The sequence below is a fragment of the Micropterus dolomieu genome, linkage group LG21 (assembly GCF_021292245.1).
Source record: "Micropterus dolomieu isolate WLL.071019.BEF.003 ecotype Adirondacks linkage group LG21, ASM2129224v1, whole genome shotgun sequence".
Taxonomy (NCBI): Eukaryota; Metazoa; Chordata; class Actinopteri; order Centrarchiformes; family Centrarchidae; genus Micropterus; species Micropterus dolomieu.
In genome coordinates, this window is record NC_060170.1 from 25,579,861 (window position 1) to 25,601,000 (window position 21,140).

General features: G+C 39.2%; 1 protein-coding gene across 6 annotated transcripts; it reads left to right on the top strand.

Annotated features, from left to right (window-relative positions):
- Positions 1 to 9,799: 9,799 nt before the first annotated feature.
- Positions 9,800 to 20,185, top strand: unc45b (unc-45 myosin chaperone B). Of its 6 annotated transcripts, XM_046035086.1 has the most exons (21): positions 9,800 to 9,915; positions 11,476 to 11,683; positions 12,362 to 12,523; positions 12,633 to 12,669; positions 12,804 to 12,979; positions 13,271 to 13,360; positions 13,484 to 13,651; positions 14,330 to 14,495; positions 14,678 to 14,848; positions 14,961 to 15,132; positions 15,253 to 15,553; positions 15,688 to 15,782; positions 16,110 to 16,251; positions 16,341 to 16,481; positions 16,602 to 16,729; positions 17,144 to 17,210; positions 17,361 to 17,474; positions 17,772 to 17,887; positions 18,033 to 18,150; positions 18,284 to 18,439; positions 19,073 to 20,185. In XM_046035086.1, exons 3-21 carry the CDS (start codon positions 12,362 to 12,364, stop codon positions 19,343 to 19,345), a joined length of 2,793 nt encoding a protein of 930 aa, XP_045891042.1. In that variant the 5' UTR covers positions 9,800 to 9,915; positions 11,476 to 11,683; the 3' UTR covers positions 19,346 to 20,185. The 6 variants fall into 6 exon arrangements, with proteins under 6 accessions (XP_045891042.1, XP_045891039.1, XP_045891043.1 ...); XM_046035083.1 differs by lacking the exon at positions 11,476 to 11,683; XM_046035087.1 differs by lacking the exon at positions 11,476 to 11,683 and having other exon boundaries at positions 12,825 to 12,979.
- Positions 20,186 to 21,140: the final 955 nt, after the last annotated feature.

The window sequence follows — 21,140 nt, forward strand, 5'->3', positions numbered from 1 at the left end:
ACTGAATCTTGGCACGTCTGAATGGGGAAACTATGAACTTTTACCTTTCAAGACTACAAAAAAGTATAAAAGATGCATCACAGTGTGATAATGTGCAAATTGAATAACTGTATATCAGCAACATCTAATGTTAGTCATCTGCTAACCAGTGAGACTGAGAGGGGGCATACTGTACGACCGGAGTTACAGTCTGAGATAGCTCATGCACATCAATGTGCAGAGGGTGAAGTGGAATTACATGCAGGCTAGTTGTCTAATCATCACAGCTCCTGAATGTCTTTAGATGCATTATTCACTGCTGTGTAAAATAAAAGCATGTGCTTGTGCTGCAGTTGCTTTTAGGGGTAATAAATGGTGGTTTACCTCTTTCCCTTTTGTGTCTCCATTTTCTATCCACTCCACTGTGACACTCTCATTGTCCTCATTTAGTGAGGTCACCATTGCCTGGTGTATACGTCCTGTGAAAGTATCAAAGACAGGGGAAACACAAACATCAGGTAAACAGAATAACATTGAAAAGTGAAGGCAGTGAAGGCCCAAACTCTTATTATTGTGTATCAACTTAATCATTTCACAATGATTCGACTTTTGTATCTTCATTATCATTCTACACATTTCTATTGTCCAAATTAATGACTCTGTGCAAACTGTAATTCAAAACAAACAAAAATAGACGCCGCTTTACACTTACGAAGTATTTGGTCACATGTAATGAAAATAGTTTCTTATATCATATGTCCCCAAACACTTCACTAAAAAAGATCCAAAAACAGCTTATTACACACTAGAGCTGAGCAATTAATCAAAATATTATCCCAAGCCAAGTACAATATCCAAATCGCAGGAGCTGCAATCTTTGATAAAAAGGTCACATTTGTCACAACATACCATTATAAATAAAACACTGTGATGCTACAGACATGCCCCAACTTTCAAATCATATTCTCCAGACAGGGAAAATGCTTGTTTGGTAAAGACTGTAGCAAAAATCAGATCATCATCATTTTTATATTTTTTCCAGTGAAAATGAAATGCAAAAATTACTATTCCCACTAAAATCTTAGTAGTCAGACAGTAGACAGTACAGTGTTAAATAACGCCCTAGTAAACTAAATCTTGTCTGTACTTACATTAATACTAACCAACAGAGCATCAACACCTCAAACATCAGGAGGCAAGTGGGTCATTTAAGTTTCAAATGCTTGCAAGGCAATGGGGCTGAGGCTAATCTTAGAAAGATCTGTGGTTTGATAATGACCCGTTGGAGAGAATCACCGATAATAGAGACAAGGACAGCTGCTGCTGCTAGCCTGTATGCTTCTCTCCGCCTCTCTGACTGCAGCGCAATAATACCAGCTTTTAAGAGCCTGCTCAGCCCTCCCATCTTTGTCTAGGTGGACCTGACAGTATGCTGCAAAATCCCCAGCACAATCCAGGGAAACACCATGTTCATGTATCCATTATTCAGAGGCAGGAAGCTAGCGAGCAAAGATGCTTTTAGTGTTCTCAGCTGCTGAACATTTCACTGATTTGCCGTACAATGGTTTTCTTTCAGAAAAACAGAAAAAAAGCAAATCTAATCTCTTAAAACAAGCAGAGCTGGGAAGAAAGCCTTGGTGCACTCTAAAGATCAGGAACTCTGGCATAAGCATGTAGACATATACAATACAAATAATACATTATCTATACTTTGTAAATCAACTGCAGTTTTCATATGTATACATTTAATTAATAAAATTTAAGAACACTGAATCAAAAGCAACCTCCTTTGGGATGGCCAAACATGTATCGTGTTGTCTTACTGTAGCATCATATGACACAGATTAGACAATACTGTTATATGATTTATTCTCTAGTATAAAAGAGTGACATGGTGTTAATTAAAATTGCTATGCATGTAAATGCAGCAATAATTTGATCATTTGCATACATAAACCTTACTGTGACTTACACAGACTTAACGAACAATAATGATGTCAACCTTACCCAGCCCTACCCTCCATCAGAAATTACCTGTGGTTCTCGTGAACCTCTATGTTATTGGTAGAGCCAGTGCTCAAACTCAGAGCTCATACTGACAGAGACAAATGCCTGACTAAACTAGTTTAACTGAAAAGTAAGGTAGAATAAATATTTATTTAGGCCATGTACAAATAAGCCACAATGTTACAATATATCAAACTTATTAGGTCAGCTTCATCAGAGCTACATAACAAAATTCTTCTCCATTCATACTAAACAGTGTGGGCTCCTGCAGCCTTTCATGTCTATCTTCTTAAACCAGCATTACCAAGTTAAAAGCTACAGTAAAGGTTCAGTTCACATCAACACTATTCTCAACACTTGAAAGAAACTTCAAACAGATGGGTGATATTAAAAAGGTGTTGGGCCACCAAAACAGCTTCAATGCGCCTTGGCATAATTCTTCAAGTCTTTTCCTCCAAAAGATATTCCCTCATTTGGCGTTGGCGGTGGAGAACGCCAGTCCAAAATTTCCTATAGGTGTTAGGAGGGAGATCTGGTGACTGCGAAGGCTTGATCATAAACCATAAACCATTTGGTCAGCCCTCGTGAGTCGTGCCCTGTCTAAAGGTTTGTTACGTTTCTCCACTAATTTATTCAGGTTTGCCTTTACCTTGTCAGCTGTCTGACTGTGCATGCAATTCTCAGCCACACAAAAAAACAAAACAAACAAACTGGCAATAGTAAAGGCAGTGTAAACAACAGACACACAGTTGGTTTCACATCTCTACTTAAGGAGGGTGTTGAGAGCACGCCATGCTGCAATAGTGACTGTAGCAGAAGATTACAGAGTCAGGCAAGGCCCACCAAATCACGGCTGCTTCCTGCTTATAGATTTTTGCTGGTAATAAAATAATACAAAAAAGTGACTGGCATCAGCCAATATCAGTGGTCAAGATTTAGACCACAGCCTTCCCCTAGGTTCATATAGACACAATTATTATTCACCAACATGCTGAAGAAGTAACGGCAGAGCAACAACTTCCTCCAAACCACATCACTTTGTTAAATATATACAATTTGAAGTACTTTCATAACTAATCACACTTAAATTAAAACAGTAAACCTGCTTGAAAGAAAGAAATGTTACATTACATGTTTCTTCCCAACTCTGCTGACTTAATACGTTGTTTGTTGTGTCAACCAGCACACATCAGCGTCCTTACTGTATGTTGACAGCAGTTCATCTCTACTGTTAACACAAAACAGTGTGTCTTGGGACGTAATGACACTGATAGTGAGTGTGAATGTCAGCACAGGTGGACATCCTGGCAGTTGTTAACACCCCCCAAAAAAGAAACAGATTATGTGGCCAAATGTAATGTAACAGTAGAAGCTATTCCCCATGAAAAGGCAGTCTAAGGTCACTGCTTGTAGAAATGTACAGTTAACAATGGCACAGATAACTGGAGAATGGAGGCCACAGCAACACCATACACAACAACAGGCATGTAGGGGGCCCGTCTGAACTATTGCAGCCAGAGACCAAGAGACACAAAAGCTGCTCCATCACCAAGACAACTGTCTCCCTCCACAGTCCAAGCTTAAGTGAAAAAATATAGCTATATTGGTATATATACACACTGTAGGTAATATATAAATAATTACTTTTTTAAAAGTAAATAGTTGGTGTTTGTAATTGATAAGTGACATAAATTATTAACCAATGATCAAATTAGTCAATTGACTAATGATTTCATCATTAATCATTCATTGTTTGCTTAGTTCTCCGTAGGCAAAAAGCCCTCAGACAGGTTCAAGGGTACAGCATCTGTCCTGTGGCAGACACTTCCTTATGAAGGGAACATTAAGTCTGCCTTCCTCTTCTTCACATACACACACTCTATTCATAAACCTAGCTACATCTTAGCTACATGTGCCGAAATGCCCAAACACAAACTGGCTTATTGATATGCTGATTTCTTGTAACTGAACGCCACTGTGTCCCACTTTTATACTAAAATCTGGCTGGGTGGATATGCTGACACCTCCCAGTAGTTGAAGGGGCTTAAGAGGGGGTGCTTCAAGCTCTGCTAAGCCTGAGGAACAAACAAAGCCTTAGAAGCATCAGTTTCACTACAAACCCATTGATGAAATTGTGTCAATGTGCCCCATATAGAAAAAATAAATGTATGCCGTTCATAATCACTAAGAAGCTGATAGGTGGCCTGTATAGGGCCAAATGATATGCACAAGATATAGTGATTATTTTCATATATTGACATTGCTATAAGTCACAATTTTAGTGGGAATGGTAATTTTTGCATTTTCACTGAGAAAAAAGATATCAAAATGATGATGAATTGATGTTTGATCTGTACCAAACAAAGAAGTTCCCATATGTCTCGAGAATTTGATTTGCAGGCTGGGGCATCTCTGAAGCACCACAATGCTTCATTTATAATAATAGGTTGTGACACATTCGACATTTATGAAAAAGCAGTTCCTGAGATTTGCAGATATTTGCATACTTGGCCATATTGCAATTCCAGTAATATTTCGATTAATTGTTCAGCCATAGGCCTGTGTCTCTCTAGAAATTTAAAAGACACTACTATATTTCCTGCAAAAATGAATGCCCGATAACAACAGACAATAGATGGAAATCTATTATCGCATCAAAAAATAGCATACTAACCATAGAGCAATAACTTCAGGTCATCTACCGATTAGCAAAAAATTATTATCTGTGAGATCTTCCTCTCGTCAGAATTGACTGTGAAAGGGAAAAAATACAGAGGGAGCGAGAGAGAGTCCTCACAGAACCAAGGGAGCTGTCTGCAACAGATGGGGTGGTGACTAATGGCCTGAATCTGAACCAGCCTCGCCACCAACCCCCTAGAGAGAGGGCAATCCCTGCTCTGGATGCAACACCAACCAGCAGGGAAATGGACAGACAGAACTGCTTCCCCCTCTAGGCCTGCCAAGAGTTTCTTTCACACCTCACCCCTTCTTGTTCGGAGGCTACTGAGGACAGTATAATCAAATGCCTCAGGGATGACTGTATTTAAGACATCAGTAACAACCAATACAACCGTTAAAAACACACCCTTGCCACTAGCTGTGAACAACTTATTTTCTATAAAGTGCTTTGCACAGTCTCACTGGGTGTAGCCAGAAGAATGGCACAAACTTTTCTTTCATCTTTGGCTGCCTGGCCTTGAAGCAGTTCTCTACAGCTACACAGGGTAGGCAGAATTAAGCTGATATTCACATAGAGAAGGTTCATATAAAAAAAAACACCTCTCCTTTTCTACTCCTCTGTTAACTAACCCTTCATAAAACCTGATGTTGAAGTGAGTGTATTGTGATCCCAGCTTCTTCCTAATGGCAGTTTACAATATGCAGTGACTGTTACTTGTGTAATAAACACAGAGCTGTCATAGGCGTTTCATACACTACTGTTTTTCTGTCATCATGCTAACGTTATTTTGGCATAGTGTCAACTATAATTTTATTAACTTGTTGTAAGATGTGATCTTCTTAGAGTGAGTTTCTTAAACCACAACTGTCTACCAATATAAGTTAGTTACTAAGACCTTGGGATGCGTCTGTCTGTGGTGTTATTATCAATGCACATCTTTGGACAATTAACGTTAAGAGTGTTTCCATAACAACGCCAGTTAAGTCAGCTAACGTTAGCTCAGAAAATATTTAGCTAATAACTTGAATAAATGAATTACATGCGGCATACACATACAGCCAAAAAGCAAACTAACGTTACTCGTTAACTAAATGGATCAGGGTTAGATTTCACTGCAGCCATACTGCTGTAATAAAGCCGGTAACATTAGCCTAGCGTAGCCGTTTAGCTAATCACTGGCTAGCTCGCTCTCTATCGAACCAACGTAACGTTAAGCTTGGTTAGCAAATTTGCTAGCTTAGCTAATGTTGAATTTAATTCCTTGTTAGAATACATCAATTAGGTATCCTTATACTGTGGCGCTACCGTTGGTGTTTTAGCCTCGTTAACGACCAATTCAAATAATTTAATGTTATATAATTATATGCATTATTAAATTACGGGAAGTCTCCCGGATTCGCATAACGTTAGGCGCTAGCTAACAAAGGTAAGAGCTCATTCAAAGGATTTGGCCGTGTTGAAGCACTCCGCCCTGACAGCTTATATTAACGTTTTCTTGCAGCTAACGTGAACGTTACGCTCTGCAGCCAGGAACAACGGTTGCTGTACTCAACAGCACCGCAGCAACAAAGATCCTCAAACAACTTACCCAGTGCGACGGGGAGAGAATAGACAGGGTGAAACTTACCATCACTGCGCTTTATCTCCACATAAGTACCAACGACAATCTTCCCAAAACACGACGCCATTCTACATTACTTAAACAATTAACAGAAACAGGACTACAGGCTTATTTTGAACCGGGTAAATGCAGCTTCTTCAGTTTGGCAGTCTTTCGAGAGGAAGATGCAGGCAACAGAATGAGCTAGCATTACGTAGCTACCAAGAATAGCAAAGTAATTCCGCTCCAGCATTTTCAAAATAAAACCAAGCACAATTTTATCTGCTTTCTGAAATCCTTGCCTGGATGAAAATGTCAGAATCAGAATCAGAATTTTAAAAAAGCTTTATTTGCTAGGTATGTGTAGGCCTGCACATACGAGGAATTAGACTTTGGATCATACATTGCTCACAATGTGTTTACTCATCAAATCAGGAATCAGACTACAGTATACAAAACACAAATATACACACCATAAATCAAAACAACAACAATGTAGACAGATCGAGACAATAGTGCAATGAGCAGAGTGCAAAGGATGCTGCAGTATAATAATAATTATTATTATTACTATTATTGAGCATTCACAATCCATACATATATACATGCATACACAATGTGTGCCTACTTATTCTTCACTTTAGATGGAAATATTGTAATGCACTTTTTACTCTGCTACATTTACTCAACAGGTATAATTATGTCTTAATTGTAATTATGATTAAAAAATGCACTGTGGAATGTTCTGGGTGTATAAGTGTATGTATATATGTAGGCTATATAAATAACTGAATATATATGGTTTTCTTTTCTTTGATTTATTTATGTTACCATATTATAATGTACATTTAATTATCTGAAGTTCTGTGTGTGTAGCATGAAGGACTTCAAACTGTCTTTTCTTTATACATCCTTGTGTTGTATAATGATTAATAGACCTTGTCCATTGTAACTTGAAAAATGTAACCCATAAAATATCATGCATTGTTATAAAACTACCCAACAGTTTGTAAAGTACTTTTTTAAATCCATTTTGATCAACTGCATAATTAAAGTTCTAACAACACATAAGTATTAATAAATGCAAATAATACAATTTGCTGATAATACTTCTTCTTGAGAAAGAAGTAGTTATATTTCTTCCACCATTGTGGCACCCTAATCCCACTTTAGTAATGTACAATTGTCACTCACTCTGTAGTGCCACCTGGTGGCACAGAAGCTCTAAAGTTCCACATAGGATAGAAGGCAGAAGATTTGTTTATTTGTCACATCACAACAGGCTCTAAAGTGAAGTAGCAGACAATATACAGTAATACAAAAGCAATCATGAAATGGTTGACAGAAATGATCTGTGTTCAATGGAGTACTGCTGAGTATTTGAGTTTAAAAGTCTCATAGCATAGGATGCAGCCCAAGCTCTAAGAACAGCTCTTTCCCCCCTCCAGTACATATTTGTACTGATTTGGTAATACCTTATAGTATTCCCTTGACAGAGACTGCTCAAGCTTATTATTGCTATACATGTGTGTGTGTGTGTGTGTGTGTGTGTGTGTGTTTGTGCATGGAACTGTGTGTGTGTGTGTGTGTGTGTGTTTGTGCATGGAACTGTGTGTGTGTGTGTGTGTGTGTGTGTGTGTGTGTGTGTGTGTGTGTGCATGGAACTGTGTGTGTGTGTGTGTGACATCATTGTAGTCATACCTGATGTACACTGAACAAAATTATAAACGCAACACTTTTGTTTTTGCCCCCATTCATCATGAGCTGAACTCAAATATAAGACTTTCTCATTCACCTGTGAGGTGAATGGATTATGTCGGCAAAGGAGTGCTCACTAACGCAGATTTTGACAGATTTGTGAACAATATTTGACACAAATAGACCTTTTGTGTACATAGAGAAAGTCTTACATCTTTGAGTTCAGCTCATGATGAATGGGGCAAAAACAAAAGTGTTGTGTTTATAATTTTGTTCAGTGTATGAAATCATTGACAAAATATGAAGAACATACATAACACACAGAAACTTCACTGTCCTTACTTCCTGGTAAGAGAGGAGTGGTAGTGAGGAGCAGGACTGGGAAAGAAGTTAAATGATACAGTAAAATACCAAAACACAAAGTGGGCTAAGCAGAGGCTAACTGAAACACAGTGGGCAATGGCACTTATAGATGTGAATTTCTTCCTATGCCTTTCAATCCTTGTCACTGAGATGGCTGCAGACAGACATGTGCTACTTCAGTGACACTAGGTGTTGCCTGCCACTTTGTTTCACCTGCCAGGAATGAGCTTCACCAGGTAGGGTGTGATGCATGTGAGAACAAGTACACAAACAAAGTCTGTGAAGTCAGAAAGCAATCACAGTTATAAAAAACAAACACCTCTTCAAAACCGTAAAAGTGGTTAATCATATTAAACATATTTTATTGTTCATTTGGCTTTTATTTCACCATATGTTGACTTTTGACAGTTTTTGTGTATCTGGCATGTTCTTCAGTGGACAGCACTACTATGTAACTAGAGTAATACAGTGACCTACTGTATGGCTATTCATTTTTATGGCATGTATTTATACACATCACATACAAATATATTTAGGGACTTTAATACATAGAATATGTAAAATATATATTAAAGAGGTGGTATTATGCTTTTTGGCTTTTCCCCTCTCCTTTATTGAGTTATATATCTTTTTTGTGCATGTAACAGGTTTGCAAAGTGAACAAGCCCAAAGGGAGTTCCCATCTCCCACAGAAAACTCTGCTCAGAACCGCTTGAAAACAGCTCGTTTGTAGTCCTGCCCTTCACTTCCTTTACTTGTGACGTCACAATGAAAACACGTCATAAAGCTTGCCAAGCGGCTAGCGGGGTCAGGCACGCCCTCAAACCAAGCTAGTCTGACCGGAGGCCCTTTGCCGACTCGCCTTGGTTTGCTTTTCCATTGTAGAAAAGCTGTACCTGCTTCCAGGTACTTTTTTTCGTATCACCTCACCTCCGTCGAGGTTCCAGACGAGCTGAGGGATACTAAAATGTAACGTGAAAACACGACAGACTGCTGATTGGTCAGAGAGAATATTCACTATTCACTGTATCATCATTGCTGCACCAGACAGGCCAGCAACAGAAAGTTTTACAGTTTCATATGGAATTTCATCACTAAATCCACTTCTGAGAAGTTTTGAGGTGAGAAATCAGCTGTGTAGATTTCGAATATTGACAGTTTAAGGAGAAGCGATGGCGGAACAAAAATGTGCTTGAACATTTTCGGAGTTGAGGAGCTCCGCAAGTGTCTGCGGGGGAAGCCTGTGCCAACCCGCGGGAGGAGCGTGTGAGGCCGGCCAGCCGCCCGCTCACAGAGCCCTCTGCTCCCGCCGTCACACAGACCGCTGCAGCAACAACAACAGAGGAAAACACAGCTGGAAGGTTTTCATACCGCTTATCTGTCTTTACATTCTGAGGAATGTTGAAACGTTTTAACCGTAGATATATTTTAAAAGCTGGTGTGTGTGTCGGATTGAACATTACGTCGCGGCAATTGTGTTTGGCGTTGCTATGACAACAAGCTACGTACCATCTCTGGGTATTGTCTGCAACGGAAAACGGAGCAGGGCCGAGTAACACCGACAACAGTTCAACGTTTCGTCCTGATGGTAAGATGTGGAACAATGATGTTGTGGACTTGAGTAACTTACACCATCTGCTAGGTTACTGTCTCAGTCTGAAGCGGATTTGATTTGGATCACACTACCTTGTTTCTTACGACCCGCCCATCTCTGCTTCTGATTGGCTGGTAGTCCTTACCTGGGAACTGCGCATGTGCAACTCCCAACAAAGATTTTGTACAAGTAAGATGCATCACTCTGTAGCTCAAGCGCGGAGCGTACAACACAGGGTGAAAAGAGGAACTGCAGCAATGTGCAGTATGAGAAAAAATATGGTGTTTTTTGAAAATTAAACCATGTAAACCTGTTCTGGTACAACCCCTAATTAAGATTTTGAACCTGAAAATTTGCATAATACCACCTCTTTAAATAAAACTGGCCACAGGCAAAATACCAAACATTGTATGTTTACTTACTTAATAAAATTTCATACATTTTATGTAGGCCATTACACAAGGAAGCCTTTATACCTTTGTAAATCTCCAGCGACACTTAATGACACTTACTGTCTTTGAACACACAGGAACAAGCAGCTTTGTTCTTTGAAATGGCATAAGTATAGGATTAACAACTTTAAAATATCTCCTCATCCAACCAAATGTTTTTGGCTCCTACTTGTTTCAACCAATGAAACCTAACGAGAAATCGTGGCAATTAGCCAGACGAGCAGCCAGCGCAACAAACAATTAAACCATTGTCAGATCATAAATGTTCACACTCATGCATGCAAGAAGGTGTTTGAACATGCAAAAAAATTAGTCAAGGCAGCAAATTGTTGAAGACAGTATAAAAGCCTTGATCCATGATCATTTTAGGTTAACAGCATGTTTCTGTTCAGTGTGAAACCTGTGTCTGCATGTGGCAATAAACAAAGCAATACATTAGAAGGGTTATCTGGCCCTCTGAACCGATATCGCCCAATCAACGCCTGTAGGCCAACATGTAATCATTAATGTCCACATGCTTATTCGTATTCACAATCACTGTGGGTCTGCAATCCTTGCATGCACTGGGAAGAAGACATACAAACACCCCAAGCAATTCACCTGTTCACCACAGTATCGGTTCGTTCTCTTGTATCGTATTCACACAAAAACTTACAACAAACACAAACACACACCAATTTTTACTTGTACCCTTACTTGTATATAATGCATTATCTTATCCCTGACCTTTACCTTAACCATCAAAAACAAAATGCCTAACCCCAGCTCTAAGGGTTCGAGATCATTCTCTTTCCAGAAGCTACCAGGTCCCTATGTGGTCCTACAGCTGTTACCCCCACCCCAACTGTCTCCATGCACACACAATCTTTTAAACCCCCCTCCCGCCACTTTGGCATCAGGCATTTGCTGGTGAGTTCTCAGCTGTCTGTGCCCTAAATAGACCTTATCAGGAGCAGACCACCTTTGAGGGAGTCACTCTCACAGAATTTATTGAATGGAAAATAACTGTTTTACTCATCAAGCTTTGGATAATTCAAAGATCCCAGAAGGACATTTGGTGCAACACAAGTAATCATGGTTTATTATGACTTTTGGTACAAAGCTGTTCTTTGGGGTTATGGTGTGCTTGGAGTGAACCCCTATGTGTAATGGATGGTCCATTTTGGCTCTGTCCCACCTCATTGAGATCCACTATAAATATATACTGAGGAGTTGGTGGGGGAAGATTACATAAGAAAGTTTGTCACAAGCACTGCGGACTGGAGGTCCAGACCATCTACGCAGAGCAAGACACACAACCCACCCTAAAGGTACTGTACCGTTGTTGTTTTTTAATTTGAGTGACATTCAGGGATGCAGAGGGTAGATAAACCATGCCTATCGGGGGACAGGAGGATGTGGTGTCTGTCTAATGGGAAAGTGGCATTTGTTGCAAGGCTTTGACAGGGGTATGAGAACATGCCCAAATAAGGCCTGAGGGGAAGCCATTTAAAGTTAGAGCTAGCACATGCTTGGCCATTTGCTAAAGGAGACCCAGGTCAGCAGGATACTGATTAGTAAAAATGGTGAGAATAAAAACATTTCTAATGCTACACACTGTAGTTTTAAATAATGGCACTATGCTGATAACTATTCTCCAGGGTACTGTCCATTCTGTGCTGTACATCTATATGGATTTTGAACTGCTTATATATTTCTAATTCTCTATATTGTTTGAAATGACAAAAAGTGTAAAACTGATCATATTAAAAGTTAATGTTTAGTTTATTTGAAATTTTTGTTTGTATCCAGAATTTTTACGTGATTGAATGAAGGTTTAGTGGTTTTATTACAGTTAAAATACTGCAATTACCTTTGTGATGAAACTGAAATTGTTAAATTGTGCTTTGGATGGTGAACTGTCAGACACAAGAAGTGATTAAACATAAGTGTTGAAGAACAGGTTGGAGATTTTATATGTCATTGCTGACATTCTCTTTTTCTATCAGATGGGAGACCCAATTCAGTTAAAAGACGACGGGAACAAATTCTTCCAGGCAGGAGATATCGACAAGGCCATTCAGTGCTACACTGAAGCCATCAAGGTGTGCAAGGACAAAAAAGTGCTTGCTGTCATTCACAGGAACAGATCTGCATGCTACCTAAAAAAGGTAAGCAGTTTGATAAAGCACAAAAACAAATATACACCGAATATATTATATTTGCAATTTTTAGTGGCAAATTTAGACTTTTATTCAGATGTTTATGTTTTTCATACAGGAAAACTATGCCAATGCAGCTTCTGATGCATCTAAAGGTAGAGTAATAAGTACTGACATTTAACCAATATTAATTACAAAATCAAACCAAACAATAGCAACAATGAAAAAAAAACATTAACCTAAACCGAAGGCCACAAGATCATTATGACTCTTTCTTTCCCTTATGTAGCAATTGATGTTGATGCAGCAGATATTAAAGCCTTGTACCGGCGTTGCCAAGCTCTGGAGAAGCTAGGAAAACTGGACATGGCTTTCAAAGATGTGCAGAGATGTGCCACCATCGAACCAAAGAACAAGACCTTCCTGGAGACTCTCCGCAGGCTGGGAGCAGAGATCCAGGCCAAGGTCAGCATTAAACAATAACAATACACTCCCACAGATAAGTGCATGCAGGAGAGTGCAAGACTACGATAATCACTTTATAAATGCTTTCAGCAACATAAAATCAACACTGCTACATGTATTCAACAGGGATCTTTTGGCTTAAAACTTTTGTTGTATCATTAGAAATAAATGTATTTTGATACTAAGGTAAACTGACAGATAGACTTACACTGAACTACAAACAAAATGTATATGATTGGGAAATGTCAGCATCAGGAAATTATGAATAAGTTTTGTTTTGATTCTCCCCAGCTCAAGACAACATTCTCCACAGATTCGAGGGTACAGAACATGTTTGATATTCTCCTTGATGACGAAATGGAAAAGGAAAAAAAGGAAAAGGTGGGTATTTTCTGTAATGTGAAGCAAAACCACTGAGACACCTTCCTGTTTTTGTTGTTTGTTAGCATATGAATGAATAGAGTTATTGGTTTCACATCTGCAATTTTAACCCATTATGTCTAGGCTGCCAACAACCTGATTGTGCTGTCCAGAGAGGACGCTGGAGCAGAGAGAATCTTTCAGAACAACGGAGTGCCTCTGCTGCTCAACATGATAGAGACAGGCAAACCAGAGATGATTCTAGCTGCCGTTCGTACTTTGTCAGGAATGTGCACAGGACACAAAGCTCGGGTGAGCAATCTTGTAGAATATGAGTCAATACAAAGGGAAAGTGAAAATCGAAGAGTTGTGGTTAGTGATGAAAACTGTGTCACTAAGGCAATGTGTAGTCTTTTCCAAACACAACAAACTTTAAAAGTATAACATCTTATTTTTATTTATTTAAAAAGGACAGTGCATATTAATGGACTTCTTAGTTTTTCAGCAATGTAAATATGCCAAAATTAGCCCAAAGGCTATTTTACATCTCTAGCCCCCATGCAGGTCATCAAAGTACAAGGTAACACAGCTAAACATTAAATTAGATATATGATACAACACAATTTAAGAGTCACCACAATTTTCAACATCATATTGTAAAAGACACCACAGTTTTGTAGACAGGGTTGTGTAATTTAAACTGCTATGTATTGCAGTAAAGTGCTGCATCTAGTACTGTAAACACACACATATACATACAATACAACAGAGTCCGTTAGTGGTCACAAATTTGATGTGTCTTGAGCAATTGTTAGAGTTGGTTCTTAAAACTGGGGTAAAGTCGGAGATCCAGTAACTTGTTCCAGATCTCTGTCCCCTTAAATAACTTCCACCGATATGATGCCATTAGAAACAAGTTTCATTTTATTAGCATTTTTTTTCTTCATAAAATGTACTTAATGTATATTTCTTATCACTACCCCTGAACAGACCATGGCCATTATTCACATGGTGGGCGTTGATAAGATGTGCAGCATCATGGCCATTGACAATGAGGAGATCGCACTGGCAACCTGCAACCTCTTCCAGTGCATCAATGACTCCCTCACTGGTGGAGATAAGAGGGAATACGGGAAAGAAGAGGCCTTGGTTTTGGGTGAGACAGAATCATCATCTGTATCTGTAACCAAAAGCAGATTTTATTATGGACACTTATTCCTTAAATTTTGATCTTCAACTAGTCTCTACAGGATCACAGATATTACCTATGCTGCTGTTGGTATTTTTTTCACAACTGATTGCGACATACAATCTTTTTTATAATCTGTCTGTCTGCAGATGCATCAAAAGACCTGAAAACCATTCTTCTCTCTCTGCTGGAGATGATTGCTAGTAAAAAGGTGTCTGGCCATGGCAGAGACCAGGCGCTGAACCTCCTCTGCAAGAATGTACCTCGCAAAGACAAGAAAGACCAAGACAATTCCAAGGCCCTCTTCACTATTGACCACGGTGAGCCTGATATCGGCATCTTGTCGCCTATTTTGTTTCTAGGTCATTGCTGCATTCAAGTCTTCTTGACATGAGGTATCTGTATATGCATATACGTGTGTTTGTTCTTCAGGTCTAAAGAAGATCCTCAAGGTGTGTGGTCAGGTTCCCGAACTGCCAGATCAGCTGCCCTTAACAGACAATACACAGCTGATTGCCAGTGTGCTCCTCAACAAAATCTATGATGACCTCAAGTGTGACCCAGAGAGAGACAACTTCAAGGACATCTGTAATGAATATATCAAGTGCGTCTATGCAATGCAGATCATCCATTTACCAGTGTTGTGGCCAAGACTTTCTAAATAGAGGCCAAGCCAACAATACCTATTTCATCTCTTACGCTTTTTTCTTTTCCTTTTCAACAGATCTAAAATTGACCCCAACGACATGGACAAGACCATCCATGCTATCAACACCATCTCAGGGCTACTTCAGGGTCCCTTTGATGTCGGTAACGCCCTGGTTGGACATCAAGGCATAATGGAGATGATGGTTGCGCTGTGTGGCTCAGAACGTGAGGTGGACCAAATGGTTGCTGTGGAGGCGCTGATCCATTCCTCCTCAAAAATGAGCCGTGCCAGCTTCATCATCACCAATGGTGTGTCCCTGCTTAAGGACATCTACAAGAAGACCAAGAACGAGAGGATTAAGATACGTGCGCTAGTGGTGAGTGTGACTAGGAAATAATAGAATAGAGTAGAAATTTATTATTCAAACACAGGTCTAAAATACAGTAAAGAAAAAACTACACAACTGCTAGATTTTGTCTGTGTGTGTATGCATGTCCATGTCCCCTCTAGGGTCTCTGTAAACTGGGTTCAGCTGGAGGTGATGATTACAGTTTAAGGCAGTTTGCTGAGGGCTCCACAGAGAAGCTGGCCAAGCAGTGCAGAAAGTGAGTACTCACGCAGAGATTGATAATGTGACTGTGCTTTGATTGATTGATTGAACTTCTTTATTGATTGTTATATGAAAGTGGCGGTTCTAGCAAGAAATGCCCCAACTACAAAAAACATCAAAAGGATAAAAACGCAATAAAGGCTTATTTCCATTCCAAATCCAAAACCTAATTAGTTATGATTTGATTTGATGCAAAATGGTGTACAGATATAATTCCTTACAATAGGTATACAGTACCAGAATGGCACTGTACCATGCACCTCTACTTCACGTCATCACTAAATACACTTTCTGTTAAATATTCCCTTTTTTACTCTTTTAGGTGGCTCTGCAATCCCCAAATTGATACCAAAACAAGGAAGTGGGCTATAGAGGGTCTTGCTTATCTGACAAATGATGCTGATGTGAAAGATGACTTTGTTGAGGATGAGCTTGCCATGAAAGCCATGTTTGAACTGGCTAAGGTATGACAATAACAGACAGAAAGAAACATACAGACAGTATATCTGATTAGACATTACAAATAACCTCTCTCCTTTCTCTGTGTTTTTAGTCCAAGGATAAGACAGTTTTGTATGCAGTAGCTTGCACCCTGGTTAATTGCACCAACTGCTATGAGAAAAAGGAAATTATACCTGAGCTGGTTCAACTGGCCAAGTTCTCAAAACAACATGTGCCTGAGCAGCACCCCAAGGTAAAAATAGAGATGAAAGGGAACTATTATGCAGACCACAATATATGAATTGACGTAGGTACAACAGTAAATGTAACGCATTTGCAGCTTATACACACGTCGTATACTTTCTTTTCTCAGGACAAGAAGGACTTTATTGAGAAGAGAGTGAAAAGGCTGCTTAAAGCTGGAGTCACATCAGCTCTTGCTGTCATGGTCAAAGCAGACAACTCCATATTGACAGACCAGACCAAGGAAATGCTGTCAAGGTGAGAGAGAAGAGGAAGCATCTCATAGCAAAGTCATTATGAGACTTTTTAATTGTCTTCAAATTGCCCCCCAAAACACCCGACTCATCACTGCTTTGATACACTGCATTAGTCATTCCTCACAGACAATGACTTAAATTTACATTTAGGGAAGAGGGAATCCAAGCTAAAACACTTTACTGAGTACATCCAATTTCTTGTTCATTCCTCCTTAAATTTCTAACATTGCTTAGACATATATGATTGTTGAATCACTTTTCTAAATAGAATGCATGCACATCCAAACCAAAAGAGGGCACATGTTTATTTATTATGCACTTTTTTATTGTGACAAAGTGCAATAAATACTTGGACACTGGAGCCCTGTAGTGTGCTGGCAGTTTTACAAATCTATTTTCAATCTTTTATCTTTAGGGTTTTCTTGGCATTGTCAGAGGATCCCAGAGATCGTGGTACTATTGTTGCCCAAGGAGGGGGAAAGGTGCGTGATAGCTTTGGAAATCAATGTATGAGTGAATCATTAAACATCTTTATGAAGTCACAATGAAATGAAAGGACAAACATTAACTGTACAAAAAGGTTGCAAAACATGCCCAGTTGTTCACTACTGTTCTTCTGGCTGTGCCCTCAGGCTTTGATACCACTTGCTCTGGAAGGGACAGATGCCGGGAAGGTGAAGGCCGGCCACGCCCTTGCCAAGATTGCAGCTATTTCCAACCCAGAAATCGCCTTCCCTGGTGAGAGGGTAAGCCATGCAACAGTATTTATTTGTTTATTTCTATGATTCTATGATTCTTGAGATTATAATGAAGGAAGAGGAATGGTAATTTTCTTCCTAATCTCCCCATGACACACTTTTGACATTGCCTCCCTTTGCCTATATTTCTTTGTCTTTATATGCTGGGAGTTAATCTACAATGTATTAAGTGCTGTGTTAGTCTTGTTGGTTCTGTGAGTGGTATCTTGTTAGTTCCTCTTTAGCGGAATTTAGTATGCATCTCAAAGGACTATTGAAAATTTACTTCTCTGTCTTGGTTGACAGGTGTATGAGGTGGTGCGGCCTTTAGTTAACCTACTTAGCACAGACAGAGATGGAACGCAGAACTATGAAGCTCTGAGAGGCCTCACCAACTTGGCTGGTTACAGTGAAAAATTAAGGTAACATTTTTCAAGACAACATAATATTATGATCGCAGTGGTGCTTAATAGCTCATTTACTACTAGTGACTTTACAGCTGCTTGCTTTTTTGGTAAGGTTTTGCCTCATTGTTGTTTTTCACCTTTACCATCATCTGTTTTGTAGAGTAAAGATCGTGAAAGAGAAAGCTCTACCAGAGATTGAGAACTACATGTTTGAGGAGAATGACCAGATCAGACAGGCTGCCACTGAATGCATGTGCAACCTTGTTACATGTAAAGAGGTGAGAACAGACAAGCAGTTAAAATCTCACGTAACAAACGGATGCCGCATAGTCAACATGTGCAAACAAAGTTTTCCAACAGGTGTGAAAATTAAATGTAAAATATATAATTACATAAAACTGTATGTTTTAGGTCCAAGATCGTTACCTCCAAGATGGCAATGATAAGTTGAAGCTGCTGGTGCTGCTATGTGGCGAGGATGATGAGAAACTTCAGTTAGCTGCAGCTGGAGCTCTGGCCATGCTCACTGCTTCTCAGAAGAAGCTCTGCACCAAACTGACCCTGGTGGTATGTACAGCAGCATTCAGTAGTGTTTTTACTGTAGAAGATTAATTAATCAGGGAGCATGTGTCCGAGTTGAATTTGATGCCAGAGGGAAAAAATAAGACAATGATGCTATAGCTGTCTGGTTCTTGTATTTGGGACATACATACATAGCAATATCTATGTTTGTTGCAAGATATGCATTGTGTAGACAAAATGCACCTTGGTGTGTCATGTGTCACTCTTTGTGCCACTGAATGCATTTCACATTTTAGTTAATACATTTGTAATAAAAAAGAGAATTAAATTTGGAATAACTATGAGATTACAAACTCATTATGGTACTAATAATTACTAGCATATTTTCATTACCATCCCTGCCTTGTAATGCCACACATTTGTCAATTTGAAGCCCAAGCTGAGATACAGCTGATGACATTAGTATTACTCAGAGGACTTTGTTTTACACCCTGAATGATCATGTGTAAAACAGAGGAGATTCCCTTAAAATGAAAGAATAAGTGCCGAATTATACACACACCAACTTACTCAACCACTCATTTTAAGACACAGAAAAGCAACATGTGACATTTTTGATTCATCATTCACACATTTTACCAGAGTTTTACTGAGTGAGTGATTGCTCTCTCCCAACAGACCACCCAGTGGCTAGAGATCCTGCAGAGAATGTGTCTCCACACTAACCCTAAGATACAGCACCGTGCCCTTGTGATTATCTACAACATGCTCGACTCAGACAACAGTGAGCTGGGCAAGAAGCTGATTGAGAGTGAGATGCTGGAAATCCTCTCAGTGATTGGCAAGGCGGAGGACAATCCCAAGAGGCAGGAGGGTATCGATGTATCACGAATGTGCCTGGTCAAAGCGATGGAACTTGGTCTCATCAAACCCTTCTCCAGCCCTTCTTAAAATGCTGGCAACAAGAAAAACAACAGCAACGGACATTCTTTTTATTCCCTCTTTTAAATACAGACTTTTTTTTTGCTAATGATTTTTCAACATCAAAGATATTAAAGGATTCCTAAATCTCTAAAGACAATCTCTCACAATATAAATATAAATCAGTGTTGTTGTATAAAATCTATTATTTCTGTTTGTGCTGAACTGTGTCTGGTACAACTTGTCATGCCAGACAACAAGGGAAAAAACCCAAACACAGTAAGAGGAAGCAGCAGGATGACGTCAGTGGCTGCACAGGTGATGTCCATTTTTCATGTGAACACAGTGAAAACTTCTCCTTACAGCGTCGAATTATTTTTGTTTTCTGCTGTTACAAGTGATGATGTTCTTTCTTAGGAAAAGGTTCCATAAACTGAAATTTGACATTGCTTCAAGTCACTTCCTTCACAAGCTGTGACATTTGAACTAAATGCAAAACACACAGAGCTCAAAACAATAACAAATTATTACTGTAATAAAGCTACTATTTTTGACATACACACACTTACTTCCATAACTTGCTTTACCCTTTGATACAATTTTGTTAAACTCAGTTTGCACCCAGATTTCTTAGACCAACCAACTGTAAATTTGATCATAATAATCCCTGGTAAGCCATTTCATATCTTATGTACATTATTTTTGAGTGGAGGGGTTTATAACGCAAAAGTCAATGCAGGGGTCTTGTGTTGCCTTAGAAATTTTGTCAGTTCATGCCATAACTCACATGCAATAGCTTTTCTGAATGATGTTTTTAGAAAATATCTGCCTTTTAAAAAAAAAAAAGTAAATTACCACTGTTTTATTAAAGCCAAGGAACATTATCATTTCAAACTCCCTCGCCACCCGGCCACACACACATTTCCTGCCATGTTTGCCCTTCAAAGACTTTCTTTTCTTCTCTACTTTGGTGACATTCGAGTCATTCTCTACAAAGTTTGGGCCTGCTGAAGGCAACTCATTGGGAAATCTTCATGTCTTTTGCACATATTATAGCCACATATGCTCAGCTTGGAGAGATTTAAGTCAAAAATGCATGCTGGGATCTCAGGTGTTTGCTTAAAAATTGTATTGTGTTCATGCTATAATTCAGTTATTGTTTAAGTTTTAACTCCAAACTGCTTTGCAGAAAATTGATCCAGATCACTGATCCAGCCAGTTAGCCTCAGCCACATGTATGGGAATCAGACAGGAGGGTGGGGTGAAGGTGGAGTCTGCTATAAAAGGAAGGCTTCTCATGGCAATTTTGAGGCAAACCCTTGTCTTTCTATGAAATGTATTCAAGTCACCTGCAGAAGGAACTCACTGGGACACAATCATCAGCGTGTCATCTAAGGGAGCTCCCTGTGTCTCCGCACATGCAGCTTTTATCCTGTGTCATCACTATCTAACTTCTGGAACATGTAAACATAACATGAAAAACACAAAAACATATAGTGAAGCAATTTACAATCCCCAGGTACCCAGAGAGTCCTAAAAGTTACATGACTATGTTTGTAGATGGTAATTATGGAATGGGAAGACAAATGACTCATGCGACCATGTAAAGGCTTAAGCAGACTTAAATACGGTATATCAGAATCAGAATCAGAAGAATAAGAAGGAGCTTTATTGCTAAGTAGTGTTTTATACATACGAGGAATTTGCTGTGGTGATAAGGTGCTACACGTAGACAAACATACAGTCAACATAAATAAATGTAGAAATATATAAATGTGGAATAGAAGAACAACGTTGCAGATATGTGCGCTATTCTGGGTCTGTG